Source organism: Leptidea sinapis, chromosome 43 (assembly GCF_905404315.1).
Source record: "Leptidea sinapis chromosome 43, ilLepSina1.1, whole genome shotgun sequence".
Classification (NCBI taxonomy): Eukaryota; Metazoa; Arthropoda; class Insecta; order Lepidoptera; family Pieridae; genus Leptidea; species Leptidea sinapis.
In genome coordinates this window covers 8,726,856-8,749,608 of record NC_066307.1, presented here as the reverse complement: position 1 = coordinate 8,749,608, position 22,753 = coordinate 8,726,856, and the positions used below count along the sequence as shown (strand labels likewise).

Sequence of the window (22,753 nt, the reverse complement as noted above, 5' to 3'; positions counted from 1 at the left end):
TCATAGCATCCCATTTGTTTTTATGATAATAAGGGACGAGACGAGCAAAACTTTCAGCTGATGGTAATTGATCCGCCCTGCCCATTACAATGCATTGCCGCTCGGGATTCTTGAAAAATCCGAAAATTCTGAGCGGCACTACAATTACTACCGGCGCTCGTCTCGTTTGCAGTTTCAGCATTTTCCATTTTAAAGATCAATCATTATTGGCGCTAATAATAATACGTGAGTCTCAACTAACTGACTAATAAAATAATAATAACAGTTCGTGCTATAAACCAGTGATAAAAATTTTATCTAACACTTTTGCATATTTGTTTCATACTAAACTAAATTTCAATTGTTACTTAGTCAGTCTCGCCTCTTATTACGTAGTATCATGCTTGTCTTACTCCCCGTGTAGGTATCGAAATCGTTAGTACGTGCGGCGGTCCCTACACAGTAGGCCAACCATTAGGGACTCAAGAGCGAGCAGTAACGCACGCGCGAGTTTTGTTTACCTATTTCATCGGTCCGACCATCTTTTAAAAATGGAGAAACATAAAAACATGTTAAGGGTCATTGCGTTTGATATTTAAATTTTTTAAACTTCCTAAATACCCTGCAACAATCAAATTTATAGTGATTATTATTTGTATGAAATTACAATTCATGATAGATTTACCAGTAGGAGGCTTCTTTGCTCTGGATGCCGGCTAAATTATGGGTGTGGTACCCATACTACTTACTGGGCAAATGAGACTTGATATCTTATGTCTCAAGGTGACGAGCACAGTTGTAGTGCCGCTCAGAATTTTTGGGTTTTTCAATAATCTTGAGCGGAACTGCATTGTAATGGGCAAGGCGTATCAATTACCATTAGCTGAACGTCCTGCTCGTTTCGTCTCTTATTTTCATTTAAAAAAATAGCTATTTCCTACGCTAAGTAGGTACTCCTATGTCGTGGTCTTCCAACGCATACATTACTATCTGCAACTAATGTAGGTTTGTCAACAAGAATATTGTTTTAAAATTTTGATTACATACCTATTTATAGAAAAAACTAAGCAATTTTTCAAAGATGACCTTATACTAGGTAGGTACAGTTTTGGGTAAAGAAGACAAGCCTATTCTCGTCAAGAGAGAAAGAGAGGCAATTTCTAGATAAATAAAAATGTAGGTTAATAGCGCTGTGCTATCTGAATTACACCTTATTGTATGGCTGCAAGGGGTCCCTATTTGTTTAAATGATTCTGCAGAGTGATACTTCTGTACTTGTACTATAATATATTCTTTGGTAGTATTAACATCCTCTTTGATAATATTGAATGTGGACAGAAGCGATCCCAGCCAACACGGTGTCAGAGACGCTGCTGTTCTGCATCGAGGCAGTGCACAGCCTGCCGCTGTGTTGGACGCACGAGGAGTACCTGTGTCACGTGCAGGTGTACCACGGCACCAGACCTCTCAACACGCTGCATCTCACCAACGTGTCCGCTGTCGACGGCTCGGGCTTCTATCCCAGGATCATATTTGATACTTGGTACGTGGAGGATAAACATATATTAACTTCACGAATTTGCGAAAGGGCAGTTATTTTAATATATGAATTTAGTAGACTGTATATAGAAGGAGGCTGGTCATTCGCCTGCACAACGGGCACAGGAAGCTAGATTATGTATACCACAACGGTGCCTATTTCTGCAGAGAAGCAGTAATGTGTAAATATTACTGTGTTTCGGTCTGAAGGGCGCCGTAGCTAGTGAAATTACTGGGCGAATGAGACTAAACATCTTATGTCTCAAGGTGACGAGCGCAATTGTAGTGCCGCTCAGGATTTTTGGTTTTTTCAAGAATCCTGAGCGGCACTGCATTGTAATGGGTAGGGCGTATCAATTGCCACTAGCTGAACGTCCTGCTCGTCTCGTTGCGATGGGTGATCATTAGAAAGAAATGCCTTACCTTTACTGACGTGACAAACAATGATGACGAAACAGTTTTAATCAAAAGTTTTCTTCTGTCACTGTCATTCACTTGTAGTTCACTTGTTTTAATAATTAAGTATTTAAAGTAAGTGGTTCGGCACAATGCGTGTATGCAACTAGTGAATGGATCTTCATTCGCGGTGACCCTTAGATTATTACTGTAGGCATGTCGAAGGATGCAGGGAAAGATGCGGGAAGTGGGAGGATAACGAGGTGTGATCGCATCTGTACAGTTAATTAAATTACATTAAACAAAAGAGATGGCGTTACCAGTACTTACATTACACGCACTGAAATATAACTTAACGATCCTGAATTGTAAATATCGAAAAGCACGGTATTACTTTTCGATTTTTACAATTTTTTCGAGGATATCTAGAACTATGCTTGAGAGTTGTGCAAAATGTATCATTATACTACGGGTTCTCAGAAAATGTCTTCTTATCCGAGTGGGCCGAAACTTTAGTACGAATCTACCCGAGTAAAGGTACCCTAATATTTTTAAAAATTCTGTAGAAAGAAAGACTTGAGAGTCATAACGACCTGTATCGCCGAGTGGTTAGCGATCCTACCTACTAAGCTAGAGGTCCCGGGTTCGAATCCGAGTAGTTGCAAACATTTATATGATGAATATGGATGTTTAAATGTATTTATGTATGTGTATATGAATTTATTTATGTTTAAGTAAGTATATTGTATTAAATATATCATTGTGTTGTAACCGATAACACAGGCTATAGATGCTTATCTTGGGGCAAGATAATTTGTTTAAAAAGTGTGTCAATATTATTATTATTCTGAGAGATTCTGAGATTTACTATGCGAACTTTTTGACGCAAACCTTTAAGGTTAATTCGTTATAATATAACGAATTGCTACATAGAGGTTACAGTGTATTATCGCACCTGTCTACTAGTCGACTAGGCAGGGGTTACTGACGTTTGTTAAGCAAAATGTTAGTCTGTGACTTACACTTACTGTACACGTTTCAGTTTCTTTAGATTTGCCAAAAGTTCTAGAATTAAATTGAATTGTGAAACGCAAATGATATCTTTATTCGATAGATATGTAGCAATTGGCCTATTGATAACTTTACTTGCACATTGTGAAACAGGCCCTTACACAAATTAACATTAGTATATAAGTGAGATATAGGTACTAAACCAGTTCGAATATATAAGCTATATTTAAAATATTATCTCGTTGTAGTTTTAATAATTGTATATAATAATAATATTAAATTCTTTATTGCCATACAAATCATTACAAATATAAAATGAACAATTAGGATACGCGATGAAACAAAAGGCAAAAGGAAAAGGCTCAGCTTCACCTGACATGGAATCATGGATTTATGTTTCCATGCAGCGCTGTTTTTCAGCCATCCCCTCCTCCCCAAGGTGTTGAGCGGGAGTGGATGTATTGTGGCTCCCCGATTACCTACTTAAGCTATATTTTTTTTATAAAATGTAATATTAGAAAAAAAAGTGTTCTGATTACCCTTGCAAGTGTATTTAAGTGTGTTCGTGTATACTAACTGTAGTCAAGCATTCCCAAAAAATTTACTTCATCCTATTTGCATAGCAAATAACGTGAATATTCCCTTCTCAACTAAAATTAAAAATATATTCTGACTATTCACAGTGTTAGTACCACTATTCTATATATCCTTTATTTATTCGCAGGTTGAATCTTGAAGACGTGCCAATATACAGTTTACCTCGCGAGTCACGTCTTGTGGTCACGCTGTACGGAAGGTCCCAACGAACAGACATACACAACGAGCACGACAACGCACAACAAGAGAACGACGGACGGACAGACGGCGACGTTCAGTACGTGCAGGTGGAGCTCGGTTGGACGGCAATACAATTGTTCGATTATGATGGGTGAGCACAACTGGGCTAACGCCTAAACTCAAAAAAACTTCATTGAAATATGATTAAAACGCTTTTGAACCGTCACTATGTGTCTTTCTTTAAAATTACTATGAATCTACCATATGTTAGGAAAAAGTAGAGCTCATGAGAAGAACATTCAAGAAACTCAACGGCTACTCTTTTCAATCAATGCAGTATTTTACAATGGCTGTCATACACAAATCAAAATAGTTTGTAAGGTGCTGCATCCAATATATGAATCGTGTTCAAAGTTAAATGCGTTTTAAATATCATACGTTTCATAAAAAGTAGAAAAAAATAAACTGTATAAATATAAATTATCCTTTATTGATTTACCTTTGGAGTTTTGCTAGGCATATAAGTTATAAGTGATTTGACGGACTATTTGATATTCTGTATTCTTGATCAAATATAATATAAGCTAGGTGTATGTGGGCAAGTCGGTCGTGGAAGACCTCGTAGGACATTCGTCAACCAAATTGGGGATATTTTTAAAAAGGCGAAGTTCCCAATTACCTCGCTTAATCTTTGCAAAGTTTGATCCTTATCAGCAACAGAGTTCGTAGGTTCAATAATATAGGGTGTCGATTTCCGTCAAAAGTTGAAGAAATTTAAAAAGAAACTAAATATGCAGTTATTGGTTTCTTATAAATCAAGGGCATTACTCCTTTCACGACTCTTCTCTAAGTCTCGTAGTTTCCGACTTGGCCATCACCGCCCTCCTCAACAAACCACCCTGTATAATAAAATAAAATATCGTAAGTACCCGTCATAATAATTACACATTTCATTTTTACTTTAACATTAAAGTTCCGCGATGATTAAAGTTTAAAAACATACTACATTATTTACTCCATAAGCTTGATTTATATTTAATTGTTTATTCTGAAAATAGAAAAAAGAACCGAGGCAGATAAACTCGTAGACGAGATAAAGACGATAGAAGGAAAACTATGGACAAGGAAAGCTCCAAACCGAGAAGCCTCCTGTCTTTGCCAATGTTGGGCAAACAGACGAAGTTGTCGATGTCATGGACACAGTAGAGTCGTTAACTTAATTTTGCAATTTGTAAATAGTATTTTACGTCTGAATGAAGACTATTATTTTTATTATTATGTAACTTACACAGGATGTTAGCATCAGGGAGCTACCTGGTGTCCCTGTGGCCCGCTAGCTGCGACCGTCGCGTGGGCCCCGCGCCTAGCTCCCTACACGCACCCGTTGAACCCTATCCGCTGCTCAACATAGGTCAGTTGTCACTGCTCATTTTGTTTTTATGTGTAGACCACCAAAATCATACTATCTTACCAACTGAGCCAGAGCTCCCGGACTCCCGAGAGAGTTCGAGTCGAGAGAGTTAAATTTGTATATTTATTCCCAGAAGTGTTTCATATTATACTGAATAATATAACGGGCTTAAACCTATTATTCAAGATGAGTAAATTAATTTATCTTTAAAATTCCAAGTACGCTTTTATGTTTAATTCTTTGAAAGAGATTTGAGAGTTTATTCCGGCACTCTTATTCAAAAGGCGTTGTCCCTGATTCATGGAAGTCAGCCCTTGTCCATCCGATCCCAAAAAAAGGAGACAGTTAGGATCCGGCAAACTGCAGGCCTATTGCTATTACCTCCCTACTCTCCAAAATCATGAAGAGCATAATTACCCGCCAGCTCTTGGTATACCTTGAGGGTCACCAGTTGATCAACGACCGACAGTACGGCTTTCGCCATGGTCGGTCGACTGGCGATCTTCTGGTATACCTAACACATAGATGGGCGGCGGCTATTGAAAGCAAGGGGGAAGGCCTGGCAGTTAGCCTGGATATCGCGAAGGCCTTTGATCGTGTATGGCACAAGGCGCTCCTTGCAAAACTTCCATCATTTGGGCTTCCCGAGAGCTTATGCAAGTGGACCTCCAGCTTCCTCACTGGGCGCAGCATACAGGTCGTTGTCGACGGTTTATGCTCGAATCCCAAGCCCGTGAACGCTGGAGTGCCCCAAGGCTGTGTGCTATCTCCCACGCTGTTTCTTCTGCATATCAATGATATTTTGGACACCGCCAACATGCATTGCTATGCAGACGACAGCACTGGTGATGCCGTATACACGGGCCATGCAGGTCTCTCTCGGGAAAACGTCGACCAGAGCCGGGAGAAACTTGTGTCTCCTATTGAGTCCTCTCCCAAGAAGGTCGCGGAATGGGTTAAGTTGAACCTTGTTCAATTTAACCCCCAGAAGACTCAAGTTTGCGCTTTTACCACTAAAAAAACCCCATTTGCCGTATCACCGCTCTTCGAGAACACTTCCCTTAAAGCCTCGCCTAGTATCGGAATACTGGGTCTCGAAATCTCGAGCGATTGCCAATTCCGTGGCCATCTGGAGGGCAAAGCCAAATTGGCTTCGAAGAAACTGGGCGTCATAAATAGAGCACGGCAATACTTCAAGCCGGCCCACTTTCTAGCGCTCTACAAAGTGCAGGTCCGGTCTCACATGGAGTATTGCTGTCATCTCTGGTCTGGCGCACCCCAGTATCAGCTCGATCCATTTGACCGCGTGCAACGCAGAGCAGCTCGAATTGTCGGGGACCTAGCGCTCTGTGAACGGCTGAACACCCAAAGAAGATATTGGAATAGCTGCGTGTGATTACTTCAGGGTTAACACGTTTCTCGTTGTCATTTCTCTGTGAACTGCTGGATCACTTGGCGTTGCGTATAGACGTCGCTTCATTGTGTGTCTTCTACCGCATTTATCACGGGGAGTGTTCCGAAGAGCTGTTCAACATGATTCCTGCCGCCGAATTTCACCTTCGCACGACACGCCACAAGTTACGATATCATCCCCACCATTTGGATGTGTGGCGGTCCTCCACAGTGCGGTTTTCAAGGAGCTTTCTTCCTCGTACCACGAAGCTGTTGAATGAGCTTCCTTGTGCGGTGTTTCCGGGACGATACGACATGGGTAACTTCAAGAAAAGCGCGTACACCTTCCTTAAAGGCCGGCAACGCTCTTGTGATTCCTATAGTGTTGCAGGAGAGTGTGGGCGGCGGTGATTACTTAAGGACCAGGTGACCCGTACACTCGTTTGTCCTCCTATTCCATAAAAAAAAAGAGATTTGTCAATCGAAAATCAACTTTGACTTTGACATTTACTTGTGCCTTTGTTGACAGTAGTGTTATCGTAAGCAGAGTATTACTTTTATCGAAACAAAAAATCCGTGTAACTATTTACCACTAAACTCGATCGCTTGTAGATTATCGTGTATCTATCGATTTTTAAAAATGCAAGCAATTCCATCTTTGTGGTCATAATTCGTTGTACCGAAACTCACTCTACCGTTTTTTTTTTTCAGAAATACCGTCGTACTCCCGCTTGGGTGTGAAGTGGGTGGAACCTGAAGAAAAGTCCCTCACTCGGGCACACCTGCCCTCTTTCGACTCCCTGGACGGGCACACGCAGTCACAGCTACTGCACCTCATTGAGCAAGGCGCTTACCAGAGGATGCCCACAGAGTGTCGAGAGGTAAAATAATTATATTTTTATCCTCTAGATGTTAATTTTAATTATTTAGAAAAAATACGCAGACAATTTCTGTATACGTGTATTTTAACAAAATGTTATAGTGAACAGAAATGCTTTCCAACACAGGATATTGTAGGGATAAATAGAAATGTAACATAAGAGTCGGTATTTTAATGATTACACTTAACTTTTTAACAAACATCATGACATAAACGAGTTAATTCGATCATTCAACAATAGAGAATAGGTTAATACTTAGCAACATAATCGCAAAGAAATGAAAAATAAATCAAATCATAAATCACTTAGATTTACCGTAGAGTAATCATCGAGAACCCTATTACTGCGACTCAGGTCTCCGTCAAACTATAGTCAGCTGAAATCTTACTGCAAATAAATAATGTAAATCAAGATGGCGGCGAATTCTAAAGTAAACAACTAGGCCCACAATGACGCTCAAAAACTGTCTGAAGCAAAACTGCGTACGCGTCTATTAGGCTGAGTGTTATGCAATAGACTTTGAACATTAATGCCACAAAATAAGGTTTTAATTTGAATAAATGTTTTATTGTTATCTGTATTTATTAATTAATTTAACTAAGGTACAAAACGATTACAAAGTAAAACAATTGAAATAGAAAATATTTACAAATAAAATACATATCACTATAAAATTATAAATCTAACTATTGTACACAGCGTTATATTATTTACATTCCCATTGAAACTATGTGAGTACAACTAATATTTGAGTTATATGTTACAGTGCTTCTTAATAGTTATTTTAAAATTATACAAACTTTGACTAAATATGTCGATTTCACAATTTTTATTACCACTTAACTCGTTACATAATTGGCACATACGATGAAGTGGATTATTATGTGGGACATTGTTGTATAAGTATACGTATATACAACGCCGCTCAGACATTTTTTAACGACCTTTAATAGGTGATTTACAAATAAAACTTCTTAAAAACAGTATGTAAAGGATTTATTTATTTGTTTATTAAATAAGGCTTACCAACTAGATACACAATCAATATTATGACTACTTATAATGTAATTTTTTTTTTTTGATACTTATATATCTAACTTATAGGTATGCACAGCGTTACCTTCATTTATTATTGTAAGTTAAGTAATACTACTACAATATGTATGTTTACTATTACTAAAACTATAAGTTTATACATCCAAATTATAAGGGTTCAAATGTGAATTTTTGTAAATCTGCAGATGTATTAAAATATATCTATACTACTATTAATATGGAATTAGCTGTTATATAATTTTGAAATAAGTTGGATAGGTGAATTTGAGCCATAATTGTTTCTGAAAAATCGTACATGTACTGATGATGAAGGTTGATGCGGAACCCGCCATGTGCTAATCGGACTCCCACTTGACCAGTATTTTATGTTGTTAAACTAAAATAAATAAAGTGTGATTATTGATTCCGGTGTAATAGATAATGTGGGAGAAACGTCAGTACCTAGTGGAGCTGCCGGGCGCTCTGCCCCTAGTACTGCTGGCTGCTACCAACTGGTACGGCGAGCACCGCGCTCAGCTCGTGGCGTTGCTACGACTGTGGGAGAAGCCGTCGCCCTTGAACGCTATGCATCTTCTGCTTCCCTGGTACGTGCATCTCATGCAAATACCATAATTCATGGACAACGAGTCTATTATATCTATCTATATTTATAGATAAAAGGTGAATAAATAGGAAAATGCTGCTAAATTAAATAAAAACAACAATTTTCTTTTTCCTTTGATGTGTCCATACATAATTTCTATGAGTGAATTTATTGACGCACGGTTTGACAGTTCTGCTGTGAAACAATTTCATTACGACAGCAGGGTGCATATTTTACGAAGTAATTTTTGATGTTATGATATATTATTGACAAATTCATATAAAAACATTATTTTATTTATTATATACAGAACAGCGTCTGTCGGGTCAACTAGTCATAAATATAAAGCGCTTCACAATTTGTTTTTTTTTTTAAAGTGGTTATCACCTAAACTCAACTTCTGGGATTAATTATAAAAATTAAATTTATTAACCAAAATTGATGAACTTTGCGGGACTCGAACTTTTTTTGTTTTTTTTATGAAATATACAATATTGTACTGTCATTGATATTGCTATTAAATAATCATATTCTAGTCCCAGGCTGTCGTCTCACTTAGATATTCAGCTGTTGAGTAGTAAAATTTACGACAGAGCCATTTTTTAATAAAACATTTAAATTTATTTACAGATAATGCCTGAACAAAGGCTGGGACTTTATTAAAAAAGTGTATACATCTACTTAAAGCTATTATGTATCTTATGAAGCCTACTAGAATTAGTTAAAAATATAATTCCTTTTACGAAGTAAGTTTAAAAGTAATAGTTCTCGAGGACATAACTTAAATCTCGGCGCAGTAACACGTTTCACGACACAATAGATCCTAGGAGTTAAGTGCATTTTAATCCCCAAATCATACTAAAAAAAAGTAAGTAAGGAATAGAGATATAACTAGATAGATATGGAAAGCAAATTTATTATGTCACTGTAACCGATTTTTTATTGACAAGTCGTAAAAAGTCAGCTGCTCTTATCATTAGCTCCTTAGTCTGACACTATCGAGCTGTCAGTTCATCTTTTGGCTAGTTTATTCTAAGACAAATGGTTGGTACCGTGGAAACCCGCGATAATAGTACAATTCAAATTCAAATATTTTTATTCATAATAGGATGTGACAACACTTTTTCAAAGTCAAAAACTACAACCCATTCCAAAACGAATGTCTCAGACCTGAGAAGAATGGGTGCAACAAACTCAGCGGGCTTTTTTTTCATCGAATAAATATGTTTACAAGGAATATTGTACAATTAAACTTATTATTTAATAGCCTGAGGGCGATCGCTCCATTCCCAATCTGTGGTATCATTAAGAAAGTCATTTATATTATAGTAACCTTTACCGAAAAACGTTTTTTAACAATTCTTTTGAATAACATAATACTTTTGTTTTGAACATTTTCTGGGATCTTGTTGTAAAAACATATACTCGCCCCACAAAAGAATTACTAACTCGACTTAGCCGAGTAGTAGTATTATAAGTTTTTATCTGTTCCTGGTGTTAGCATTAAGGTTATGACAGTTTCTAGCAAATTCACTTATATAATACTAGCTGACCCGACAGACGTTGTTCTGTTCATAAGAAAAAACTCTTGCGGATGGAATTTTGGAAAATCCGTTCTAAGCTGACCTCTACTCGGTGAAATGAATATTCCTACCAAATTTCAAGTCTTTAGCTTTAATGGTTCCAGAGATATCGTGATGAGTGACTATATACGTGGAAATCTCTTATATATATATATATATATATATATATATATATATATATATAACAATTGTATTCCCCAGTTTCCCGGATCTGGCCGTGCGGAAGGTCGCCGCGGAGCTGATGAACGGCATGTCAGATGACGACCTTATCCGTGTGCTGCCGCAGTTGGCTCAGGCGCTGCGTTACGAGACGTACGAGTGCAGCGCGTTGGCTGGTAATGTAACTTTTATTACATCGCATCGCATGTCGCATTACAATAGACTGATACTCCGCGGCCGATTGTAGTAGAGGTATAGTTGTATAATTAATTTCAACTACTGCTTTCAAGTCAGTTTGGCCGCGCGGTCTAAGACGCTTGATTTGAGCCCTCGAGAGGGATTAGATTCGAACCCCACACCTGACAAAAGTTTTTTATCAGATTATATTTAAATTTTTATAAAGAAGTAAAGCATTCGTTTTTTTCTTTCGGTTATAATGCTGATATTAATATTTTATTTTGAGAAACAAAGTTTCACTTGCACCGTGGTTTCATATAACCACACATTTGTTTTTTTTTTATCATGACGCGTCGTACAAAAGAAGAAAGGCAAGAACAACATGTTACCTGTTTTGACAAATCTCTATTATTCTTATTTGAATCAGAACTTGTGGACAATGCGTGATTCCTTCAGAGTTATCGTCAGAGGAGTCATATCATCGTACCGCAATACTATCAACAATACATATAACCAGGGGCGTGCATTGGTTTTCCAGCGCGGTAGGTACTTGAAGTCCAACTAGAGAATATTGCTTAACTAAAGTTACCTTAAATTTCTGAAAATGTCATATTTTATATCTCAAAATCATGAATCACGTCATGTGCGATGTCAACACTCTAATCTAGGGAGCCCAATAAGGTTGAAACTCGGACACGAAGCGAACGAGACACGTAGTAATTATAACTCATAAATCTTAATGTAGGTATCATTTCTTTCGTTGGTTTAATCCGTGACAGCTCGGTTGCCATGTCGAAGTGTCATAAGTTTGCTTACGCCGGATGTGTTAAAGATGTCAAATTGCGATGGTCATATTTAAGAACGATATACATAGTAATTGTATATTTTTTGCTGTGGTCGTATTACCTTGACAAATAAATTTTGATAAAGAAATTGAACGTATTCTACTAGGCATGAGTAAGCATTATCGGAACTGCTTACTCTGAGTATTTAGTATATCGCCTAACGAAAAACTTACTGGTTGGGTGTTCAATAGAAGTGCGATTATAGAATAAAAGAACTAAATTTATCTGAATTATCTTGGAATATAGTGTAGGTATATTAATTAGACTCTAAATATGGTAGGTAGGCTATGCCTATTGGCATATATGGAATGCACGCCCCTGCATACAACTTTTAACCGTGGAATGCCTGGAAACATTACAAACCGGGACGCGACAGCGCTATGCTAATCTTACCAGATATATGTGTGCCAATATTGTGGTGACCAAATACCTCATCTCTTCTACTAGATAATGGAAAATTAGGTGCGGTGTGTACCAATTGCAAAAACTGTCTCCAAAATTTTCTGAATTAAAAAACGAAATTATTTATTTCTTCTCAAAATATTATCCGTTAGCATAAGTTAGTGAGATTAACTAAACTGTTTGAATTCTGCAAAACCAGATATATAATAAAGTCATTTTTTGTGGTGCTAATAGATCATCGATAAAAATAAAAACTCAGGTTTACACCGGAAGGAAGCTCTGCTGAGCTCTCAAATTACATAAGTCGAAGAAAATCCATAATACGAAGATTTTCGGGAATTCACTCCACAGTTATGTATGTATACATGGAATTTATAAAAAGTGGTCACAAATTAAAAACAATTAAAAGTCAGATAAATGTATTTCGAATTTCATTTCTTTATATTGTTTATGTAAGTTGCAAGTTCCGTAAACATATACCCCCTTATTCATAATAGTCTGCTAACTTAAAGCATTGCTAATTCTCACTCTGTCTTCTTCTATTGACCTAAGTCAGAATGAGAAAAAACACTCCTAAGCGGCTGTTTAAAATTAGCGGACCATTATGAATAAGGGGGATAGGACACACTATCCCAGTATAATTAATATCTTAGAAAGCTTGTTACTTAATAATATGTATTTATTTGCAGAGGTGCTATTGTCCCGAGCGCTATCTTCACCAGCAGTCGCCCACAAGCTGTTCTGGCTTTTAGTGCACTGTCTGCCAAATTCAGCGCAGGTATATATATACCTTAATTATCTCATCTTACCTATATAGGTTTGCACACATATTATATAATATGTGTGCAAACTAATAAATGTAAATTAATTAAGAACAGTGATTGAAAACCTTTCCGTTCCGAGTTTTGCCCTGTAATGCCCCGGGGCGTAAACAGAATAGGGTAGTCCCAGGTCCAAGGGTGTCGTAAGAGGCGACTACGGGCTTTTTGAAAGTGGGAGAGTCACGCTGCTGTCTCATGACGTCAGCACAATCGGGCCAGACTCGTCCGGGTTACTTACCACACTCGCACAGAATACCGGCGTGAAGTAGCGGCCTAGTGCCGCTATGTTTCGCATAGGTTGAGGCCATTAACCAACAAATTATGAGAGCATTGGTATTTAAAGAGAAATTACCCCAGGAGGGTACCGGCTCTTGTAGAGCCAGAGAATCCCTCCCCGAGCATTCGCGCTCGGGCTGCCCTTCGTATTCTGGGGAGGGCACAGTACCGTGTATGTCACAGGACAAACAGGGCAGCAACACCACGGCACCCCGCTCCACGCTTAATGTGGACTTTTGTAACATCTGGGGAATTCACTCCAACTTAAACGCCGTCCACCACCACCTTGAGACGTCGCAGCCGGCCTTGTGTTTCCTTACGGAGACGCAGATATCTCGACCTAGCGATACGTCATATTTAACGTACCCCGGGTACAAAATTGAGCATAATTTCATGCCTCATGCCGGGGTATGTGTGTACGTTAGGGAGGATATCTGCTGTCGCCGTCTCGGAAATTTTGAGGGTAGGGGCCTGTCTACTCTCTGGCTCCGCGTAGATTTAGAGGACCGCGTCCGCATCTATGCGTGTGTCTACAGGTCCCATAGTGGTAACGCAGAAACGGATCACCTCATGGGCTGCGTTCAAGCGGCATTTGATGACGTGCTTGCTCAGATCCCCTCCGCTGAAATCGTAGTCTTGGGTGATTTCAACGGGCACAATGCCGAATGGCTTGGATCACGTACCACAGACTACGCAGGGCGATCTGTGCATAATTTTGCATTGGCGTATGGTCTGTCCCAATTGGTTGAGTCGCCGACGCGGCTCCCGGATGTGGATAGCCACATGCCGTCCTTATTAGATCTTCTGCTGACTACACATCCCGATGGTTACCAGGTCTCTGTCGACGCCCCTCTCGGAACGTCCGACCATTTCCTGGTCAGGAGTGTAGTGCCTATCCGACGCCAACGTCGCAGACCACCAGCGACCCGCCGCGTTTGGCACTACAAGTCAGCAGATTGGGATAGGATGCGTTCCTTTTTTGCATCCTACCCTTGGGGCAGGGTTTGTTTCCCTTCGGATGATCCTAGTGCCTGCGCCGTTGCAGTAGCCGATGTGATACTGCAGGGCATGGATATTTTTATACCAAGCTCTGTAGTACCGATCGGTGGCAGATCACAGCCCTGGTTCGATGCGTCAGTTAAAGCAGCATCTGACTGCAAAAAACAGGCGTATCGAACTTGGGTTGCGGCGCTGGGCTCAAAGGATCCGAACTGCAAAGTTCTGAAGAGGAAATATAACCGTGCCTCCAGATTTTTTAAGCGGCAAATCGCCCGTGCGAAATCGAAACACGTCGTCAAAATTGGCGAGCAGCTTTCCAGTTACCCGACCGGAACACGCAAGTTCTGGTCGTTGTCGAAAGCTGCTCTTGGTAACTTCAACCAGCCGTCCATGCCGCCGTTGCACATGAGGAATGACACCCTGGCCCATACGGCAAAAGAGAAAGCCGATCTCCTGTGCACTCTTTTTGCCTCCAACTCGACTCTTGACGACAACGGAAAAACACCGCCGACCATCCCGCGGTGTCAGAGCTCCATGTCTGAAGTACAGTTCCGACAGAAAACTGTTAGGCGAGCTCTGTTTTCGTTGGACGTCAGGAAGTCGAGCGGGCCGGATGGCATTTCTCCAATCGTGCTTAGAACGTGTGCCCCTGAGTTGACGCCGGTGCTAACGCGTTTATTCCGGCACTCTTATTCAAAAGGCGTAGTCCCTGATTCATGGAAGCCAGCCCTTGTCCATCCGATCCCAAAAAAAGGAGACAGTTCGGTTCCGGCAAACTACAGGCCTATTGCGATTACCTCCCTACTCTCCAAAATTATGGAGAGCATAATTAACCGCCAGCTCTTGGTATACCTTGAGGGTCACTAGTTGATCAACGACCGGCAGTACGGCTTTCGCAATGGTCGGTCGACTGGCGATCTTCTGGTATACCTAATTATTAGATGGGCGGCGGCTATTGAAAGCAAGGGGGAAGGCCTGGCAGTTGGTCTGGATATAGCGAAGGCCTTTGATCGTGTATGGCACAAGGCGCTCCTCGCAAAACTTCCATCATTTGGGCTTCCCGAGAGCTTATGCAAGTGGACCTCCAGCTTCCTCACTGGGCGCAGCATACAGGTCGTTATCGACGGTTATTGCTCGAATCCCAAGCCCGTGAACGCTGGAGTTCCCCAAGGCTGTGTGCTATCTCCTACGCTGTTTCTTCTGCATATCAATGATATGTTGGACACCGCCAACATGCATTGCTATGCAGACGACAGCACTGGTGATGCCGTATACACGGGCCATGCAGGTCTCTCTCGGGAAAACGTCGACCAGTGCCGGGAGAAACTTGTGTCTTCTATCGAGTCCTCTCTCGAGAAGGTCGCGGAATGGGGGAAGTTGAACCTTGTCCAATTTAACCCCCAGAAGACTCAAGTTTGCGCGTTTACCACTAAAAAAACCCCATTTGCCGTATCACCGCTCTTCGAGAACACTTCCCTTAAAGCCTCGCCTAGTATCGGAATACTGGGTCTCGAAATCTCGAGCAATTGCCAATTCTGTGGCCATCTGGAGGGCAAAGCAAAACTGGCTTCAAAGAAACTGGGGGTCATAAATAGAGCACGGCAATACTTCAAGCCGGCCCACATTCTAGCGCTCTACAAAGCGCAGGTCCGGCCTCACATGGAGTATTGCTGTCATCTCTGGTCTGGCGCACCCCAGTATCAGCTCGATCGATTTGACCGCGTGCAACGCAGAGCAGCTCGAATTGTCGGGAACCCAGTACTCTGTGAACGGCTGGATCATTTGGCGTTGCGTAGAGACGTCGCTTCATTGTGTGTTTTCTACCGCATCTATCACGGGGAGTGTTCCGAAGAGCTGTTCAACCTGATTCCTGCCGCCGAATTCCACCTTCGCACGACACGCCACAAGTTAGGATTTCATCCCCACCATCTGGATGTGTGGCGGTCCTCCACAGTGCGGTTTTCAAGGAGCTTTCTTCCTCGTACCACGAAGCTGTGGAATGAGCTTCCGTGTGCGGTGTTTCCGGGACGATACGACATAGGTACCTTCAAGAAAAGCGCGTACACCTTCCTTAAAGGCCGGCAACGCTCTTGTGATTCCTCTGGTGTTGCAGGAGAGTGTGGGCGGCGGTGATCACTTATATATATATATCGCGCGCACAGCGTTCTGTCAACCGTTCCAGTGTCGTATCATTATAAAATATTCTATGCTTTGTCCAACTCTCAGGTTAGCTCAGTTGGTTAGAGCACCGGCACGGAACGCCGGGACGTGGGTTCGAGCCCCCGCATCGTTCATAAAATTTTGTTGGTTTTCAAATTTTATTTGTGTATTAATCCGAGAAGTGAGGATTATCACTTTAAAAACATAACAAATTGTATAGCTAGTATTTATAGTAGTTTGCAGCGAACTACTTGCAAAGATATAATTTCAAGTACCACCCTAACGAACAGGACATAAAAAAATATTTCAATTAGGTACCAAATTTAAGGACAAATTGTGCTCGAAACTCAGCTTTATGCCATATTGCATAAGCATTTCACAATAATTATTCTAACTTAGATCGATTTCATTTGTCGAAATATACACTTAAATCTGAAAAAAGTAAAATGCACAGAATAAAATAAACACACACTACACAGATATACAGTGCTCCCAAATTAATAATGCGCATACAGATCTTCGCTAATGGGCGTATTCCCGGAAACACCCGAATCATTCAATCGTAAGAGCCCTAAACAATGCACGTGCATTTTGCACCTTGTGAGTAAGAAATAGGAGTCAAATCATGTGTTCACAATACGAAAAAAAATCGGACGGTCGGCTGTGGTAGCCGGTCAGTCAGTCGTCTTTAAGTATTGGTGCCGACTGCACGTGTTCAGTCTATGTGGAATTATATAGAGCTCCTATTACACACCCCTCTTGTTATTATTATTGTAATATAATTCTACTAAATTATGCAAAAAATAAGCATTTTACAACTCTATATAGATATCGTCTCCCCACGGTCGGGAAATACGACCGTTGCCGAAAAGTGGCGAAGATCAGTATGCGCATTATTAATTTGGGAGCACTGGACATGCAACACATCGGATTTATTATAATTTTAATTGTGTAATCCGCTTTTGGCCATATTATTAACTATGTTTCATATTTAACTGAACTGTATCACTGTAAGGTTACCAAAACAATAGTTTTTTTTTATGAAAATAAGGGACGAGACGAGCAGGATGTTCAGCTGATGGTAATTGATACGCCATGCCCATTACAGTGCAGCGCCGCTCAAGATTCTTGAAAAACCCCAAAAATTCTGAGCGGCACTACAACTGTGCTCGTCACCTTGAGACAAGATGTTCAGTCTCATTTGTCCAGTAATTTCACTACCTAGACCGAAACACAGTAATGCTTACATATTACTGCTTCACGGCAGAAATAGGCGCCGTTGTGGTACCCATAATTCAAATTCACAAACACTTTATTCACATAGGTTACGGAAATGACACTTGTGAATGTCAAAAAAAAATATTCTTTCGTATTGAATTTACCGCTACTTCGTAAAGGGTTGAGGTAATAAGAAGTAGGAGGAATCTCATTGTGACTCTTTTGAATCAAGATTTACATTTTCATCGTTTTACAATTGATTTCAATTACAATATATGCAAAGTGACGCAACAAAAATACTCAAATGTCAAAAACTGAAAGGCTTACACGAGTAAGTCAATAAAAAAAAGTAAATTAATACTTATAAACACAAGAGTTATTGAGTATAGTAGATGCATTAATCCACACAATAATTCAAATTCTAATATTTTTATTCAAAATAGGATTTAAAATCACTTATTGAACGTCAAAAACTACCACCCATTCAAAAGAGACCTCAGACCTGAGAAGAATGAAACTTACTAACCTGACCCAACCGAGTATGTACATTTTCTGGGATTATATTGTAGAAGCATATACATCGCCCAACAAAAGACTTACTAACTCGACCCAACCGAGTAGTAGGCATAACAAGCTTATGTTTGTTCCTCGTGTTAACATTATGAATGTCACAGTTTCTAGAGAATTCCTCAATGTTCTTATGAACATACAGAATCTAGCCGGCATCCTACAATAAACCCACTGAATTGTTTTTTGTGCACAGGCGGGGGGCGACGACTTCCTCGGTATCACTATTGAGGAGAGCGGAGAGGAGGCGGAAGCGGACGATGTAGCGGGTGTGGGAGCGGGAGCGTGGCGCTATCGACTCGTGCTGCGAGCCTTGTTCGCCGTGTGCGGACAGTCGCTGGCCGACACGCTGCGCAGGCAACAGACGCTGGTCAAGGTATTGTCATCCTAATATAATACTTTTTCTACACACCAGTGGGACGCTCCTTTGCACCGGATGCCGGATGGGTACCACAACGGCGCCTATTTCTACCGTGAAGCAGTAATGTGTAAGCATTACTGCGTTTCGGTCTAAAGGGCGCCGTAGCTAGTGAAATTACTGGGCGATTGTTAATGAGACCTGACAACTTATGTCTCAAGATGACGAGCTTAATTGTAGTGTCACTCAGAATTTTTGGGTTTTTCAACAATCCTGAGCGGCACTGCATTGTAATAGGCAGAGCGTATCAATCAATCACCATCAGTTGAACGTCCTGCTCGTCTCGTCGCTTACTGTCATAATAAAAAGAAACACAAAAAAATGTGTTGACAGACCCTGCATACATTGAAGGCAAAAATGAAATACCATACAAATGCGGCAAAACACGTACTCTAACTATCTGTTAAACCGCACGTTGTATTGTGCCAAGCGTAACCTTTCCGTTTTTTCGAATTTGTATTAAAAAATTATTAACAGACAGTGCTGCACTATTTTAGTAACTTAGTAATAGCTATCGATTTTATATAGTTATTTTTATATTTATTTCCAGAATGTAGCAGAGATGGCCATGTCTGTCAAATGTGCAAAAGAAAATCTCCGGCAGAGGGCGCTGTACATGGGCGGAGAGAAGCTAGCTGCGTTCTTAAGGCAGGAGCCGTCTGCTTTGCCATTCGCGCTACACCGATACGTGCACGACATTGATATAAAGTGAGTGTGATATATGCAGTGCAAACGGTAAACCTGTCGCCATTATTTAATATTAGTTATTATCTTAAATATTAAAATCGATAAATTTATTTTTCCGTCCAAGAATTCACATTCGAGCACTAAGTAACTGGTTCACTTATTCAACGCTGTAACCTATATTCCTATATTTAACGTTTTAATTATAATAATAATAATAATATTGACACACTTTATACATATTATCTAGACCCACACTAAGCAAATCTGTAGATTTGTTTTCGTGTTCCTCTAAAACTTGCAAGTTCAGAAAAAACAAATCCTGGCACAAACAGACTAAGCTAGAAATCACGTAATTTCTTCTAAATTGTAACAATGTCTACAACTGCATTATGTAGCCACAACCTGAGAGTTGAACAAAGCATACAAGATTTTATAACGAGACGTCACTCGAACGGTTGGCTCAGTTGGTTAGAGCACCGGAACGGAACGCCGGAGGTCGTGGGTTCGAATCCCGCATTGTTCATAAAATTTTGTTGTTTTTCAAATTTGATTTGTGTATTAATCCTATAAGTGAGGGTTATCACTTTAAAAACATAACAAACTGCATTATGTTAGATTTATCATGTCTTTTTCTATCATTAAAGATCTTCAATTTTGTTAACTGGTTGTTTGCTACTAAGTGTAATTTATATGATGAATATGGATGTTTGTTTCCGAATCATGGATGCTTATATGTATTTATGTATGTTTAAGTAAGTATATTGTATTAAATATATCGTTGTCTTATACCCATAGTACAGGCTATGCCTAGTTTGGGACACGATAATTTGTGTAAAAGTGTGTCAATATTATTTTTATTTATTATTAAATTAATGCATGCAACTGTTATCAATTATAGCAGAAAATTTATTGAATTAGGCGTTACTTTGCGGAAATCCATAATTATACAAATGATTTAAGTTTTCTTTAGTGTTAATTCCGCCAATATTTGTTTTTAAAACAATTCTACACGTGTTTCGCCTCTACACTGACTGCAAGAATGCAAGTCTCGTGCCAGATTCTGGCGAGAAAACACGTCCTGAGGATGCCTCGTGTAGAGGCGAAACACTTGTCGAATTGTTTTAAAAACAAATATTGGCGGAATTAACACTAAAGAAAACTTAAATCATTTGTATCAATTATTGCAATAATTGTAATAATACTTATAATATTTTTGGTTACAACGGTGAGATCATGTCATAGACAGTAGCTAACCAGCCATATTCAATTAAAAACTCTACGTCATTTTTTAGTATTAGCTGCAGTAATTTCATTGCTATTTTTTTTTAATATCTTTCCGCAGATCATGTTCCTACTTCTCATCGAACACGTTACCGTTGAAGCTGAACTTTATTGGCGTCGACAACGCGGTAGTGCCTGCCATGTTCAAGGTAAAATTTATAATGTAGTTTTTTGTTTTCTTTAAAATCCTAACTAATATTATAAATGAGAGTGTGAGTTCGTTTGTCACGCTTTCATGTCTAAACTGCTCATCCGATTACTATGGAATTAATGGACATATTATGACACATTTTGTCAATAAAAATAAAATTATTACCAAGTGACATAAATGCTATTTATATGATCGAATTAAATTCCATGTAGCGTTTACTGTAGGTACATTAACACAAAGAGTTAAATCTTAATACATATAAATTACGTGTTACGTTGTTTGTCCGCGATGGACTCCTAAACTATTGAACGGATTTAAATGGGGATTACTTCATGGAGTACAGTTTAGTCCAGTCTTGAGAGATAGAATAGTTTTATTTGGATTTACGACCCATAATTATTTTTATTTCCAATATATGTTTTGTGTGGACATATTTTCTGTGAGATAAATTATTGACGCACGGTTAGGCGGCTCTGCTATGAAACAATTTCATTATAACAACAGGGAGCATATTATTTTATGAAATAATTCTTGATGTTGTGAAATATTATTGACAAATTCATAAAAAACAGTATTTAATTAATTATGTAAAGAACAACGTATGTCGGGTCAGCTAGTGTATTATATACTTTTGTGTTAATTTTAGCTATCCAATTGATTATTAGCTGTTACCAAGTTGTTTTTTGTAAATTACAACTGTGAGCGCTAAATCATCAAAAACAAATTTAAAATATTATAATTTTTACTACCATTTATTTTATTTCAATTCAATATTTTTTGTTTAACTATATTTATATTCTCCTCCAACGCCATCTAGTGTTCCATCCGTCATTCCAATAAATACATTAAAAAAAGAGGTAATTATATACTTCTGTTTATCATCACTAATCACATGAGTATAGTATCATCTATTCTGAAGTTGTATTGTTTAAAAATAAACTTGGTAAATGCGCCTTAAATCAACAGAAGACATCTAGTTATTTTTTTTAAAATAAACATAACACACTTACGCATTGAACGCCAACTTGTATATAAATAAGTAAATTAAAAATAGTTAGGTATCTGCTTCTATTTATTTTCACAATTCAGTTGAGTATTTAATTGCAACACGCCATCTATGTTCTGTTATGTGAACTTATATATGTACTTTTTATTGACGTTTGAATATTAATCTGTGTTCTGCTATGTAACCTTTTGCTGTTCCTACTATAGGAAGATTATTGGTCAGTTTGTGTATTTTTGTTTAATAAATAGTTCTGGAATTACTTAAATACTTTCATAAATTATCAACATGTACCAGTCAGCTGTTTTCCAGTTGTATTTAAAAAATAGTGATAAATGTTAATTTAGCAACAAATACATTTAAAGATCCTGTTCAGAAAAGAATATGATTTTTTTTATTTTAATTTCAATGGTTTTAAGGACCTAAAGCGAGAGAAGCCTGGGGTAAAAGTTAGTATTAAATAAAGATCCCTTGTTTATTGAAATACGTGATTAATCGACTGGAGTAATGTTTTAATATTGTGATGCCCTCTAACCAACAAATTTATAAATAATATTATAAAAGCTTATAATATCATTTATACGTCTAGAATGTAGATAGAGCCTGTTACTGTTAGACAACGCATGAAAACAGACCAAGTTTATTACTTTAGTGTGCATGACAACCGACGTCTTACACTCCTGATAAATATATCTTTTTGTGTTAGTGTGCCTGCATTGCTCAAAATAGAGTTTCACAGTTTTCGACGTTTTCACAGCTGTCACATATAAATGATCCAAGAATACAAGCATAAATGTTCCGCACCTGTACATTAAATATTTTAACACAAAATCAATTTATTTACGCACTTAGGTAAGCGATCTCATCGCATCGACCTTATCCTTAGGTGGGTCGGCGCAATTCTGAATGCTCATTGGTCAAGTAACGATCACAACACGTCGTAATTGGTCAGGTAATAATCAGATCATATCGTACACAATC

General features: G+C 38.9%; 2 protein-coding genes across 5 annotated transcripts in view; one reads left to right on the top strand and one right to left on the bottom strand.

Moving 5' to 3' along the window:
• Positions 1 to 22,753, bottom strand: part of LOC126976967 (protein FAM50 homolog) — a 278,663-nt gene that overhangs the window by 125,552 nt on the left and 130,358 nt on the right. The window lies entirely within an intron of this gene.
• The window catches only part of LOC126976951 (phosphatidylinositol 4-phosphate 3-kinase C2 domain-containing subunit alpha), a 77,214-nt gene that overhangs the window by 24,803 nt on the left and 29,658 nt on the right, over positions 1 to 22,753 (top strand). For 3 of the 4 annotated variants that reach the window (XM_050825553.1, XM_050825554.1, XM_050825551.1), the window contains exons 13-22: positions 1,318 to 1,522; positions 3,650 to 3,853; positions 4,995 to 5,113; positions 7,217 to 7,386; positions 8,860 to 9,026; positions 10,810 to 10,943; positions 12,881 to 12,969; positions 18,429 to 18,608; positions 19,201 to 19,358; positions 20,680 to 20,767. In XM_050825553.1, coding sequence (XP_050681510.1) covers positions 1,318 to 1,522; positions 3,650 to 3,853; positions 4,995 to 5,113; positions 7,217 to 7,386; positions 8,860 to 9,026; positions 10,810 to 10,943; positions 12,881 to 12,969; positions 18,429 to 18,608; positions 19,201 to 19,358; positions 20,680 to 20,767 — 1,514 coding nt within the window. The remainder of the gene's footprint in view (positions 1 to 1,317; positions 1,523 to 3,649; positions 3,854 to 4,994; positions 5,114 to 7,216; positions 7,387 to 8,859; positions 9,027 to 10,809; positions 10,944 to 12,880; positions 12,970 to 18,428; positions 18,609 to 19,200; positions 19,359 to 20,679; positions 20,768 to 22,753) is intronic. The other variant, XM_050825552.1, reaches the window with a different exon arrangement.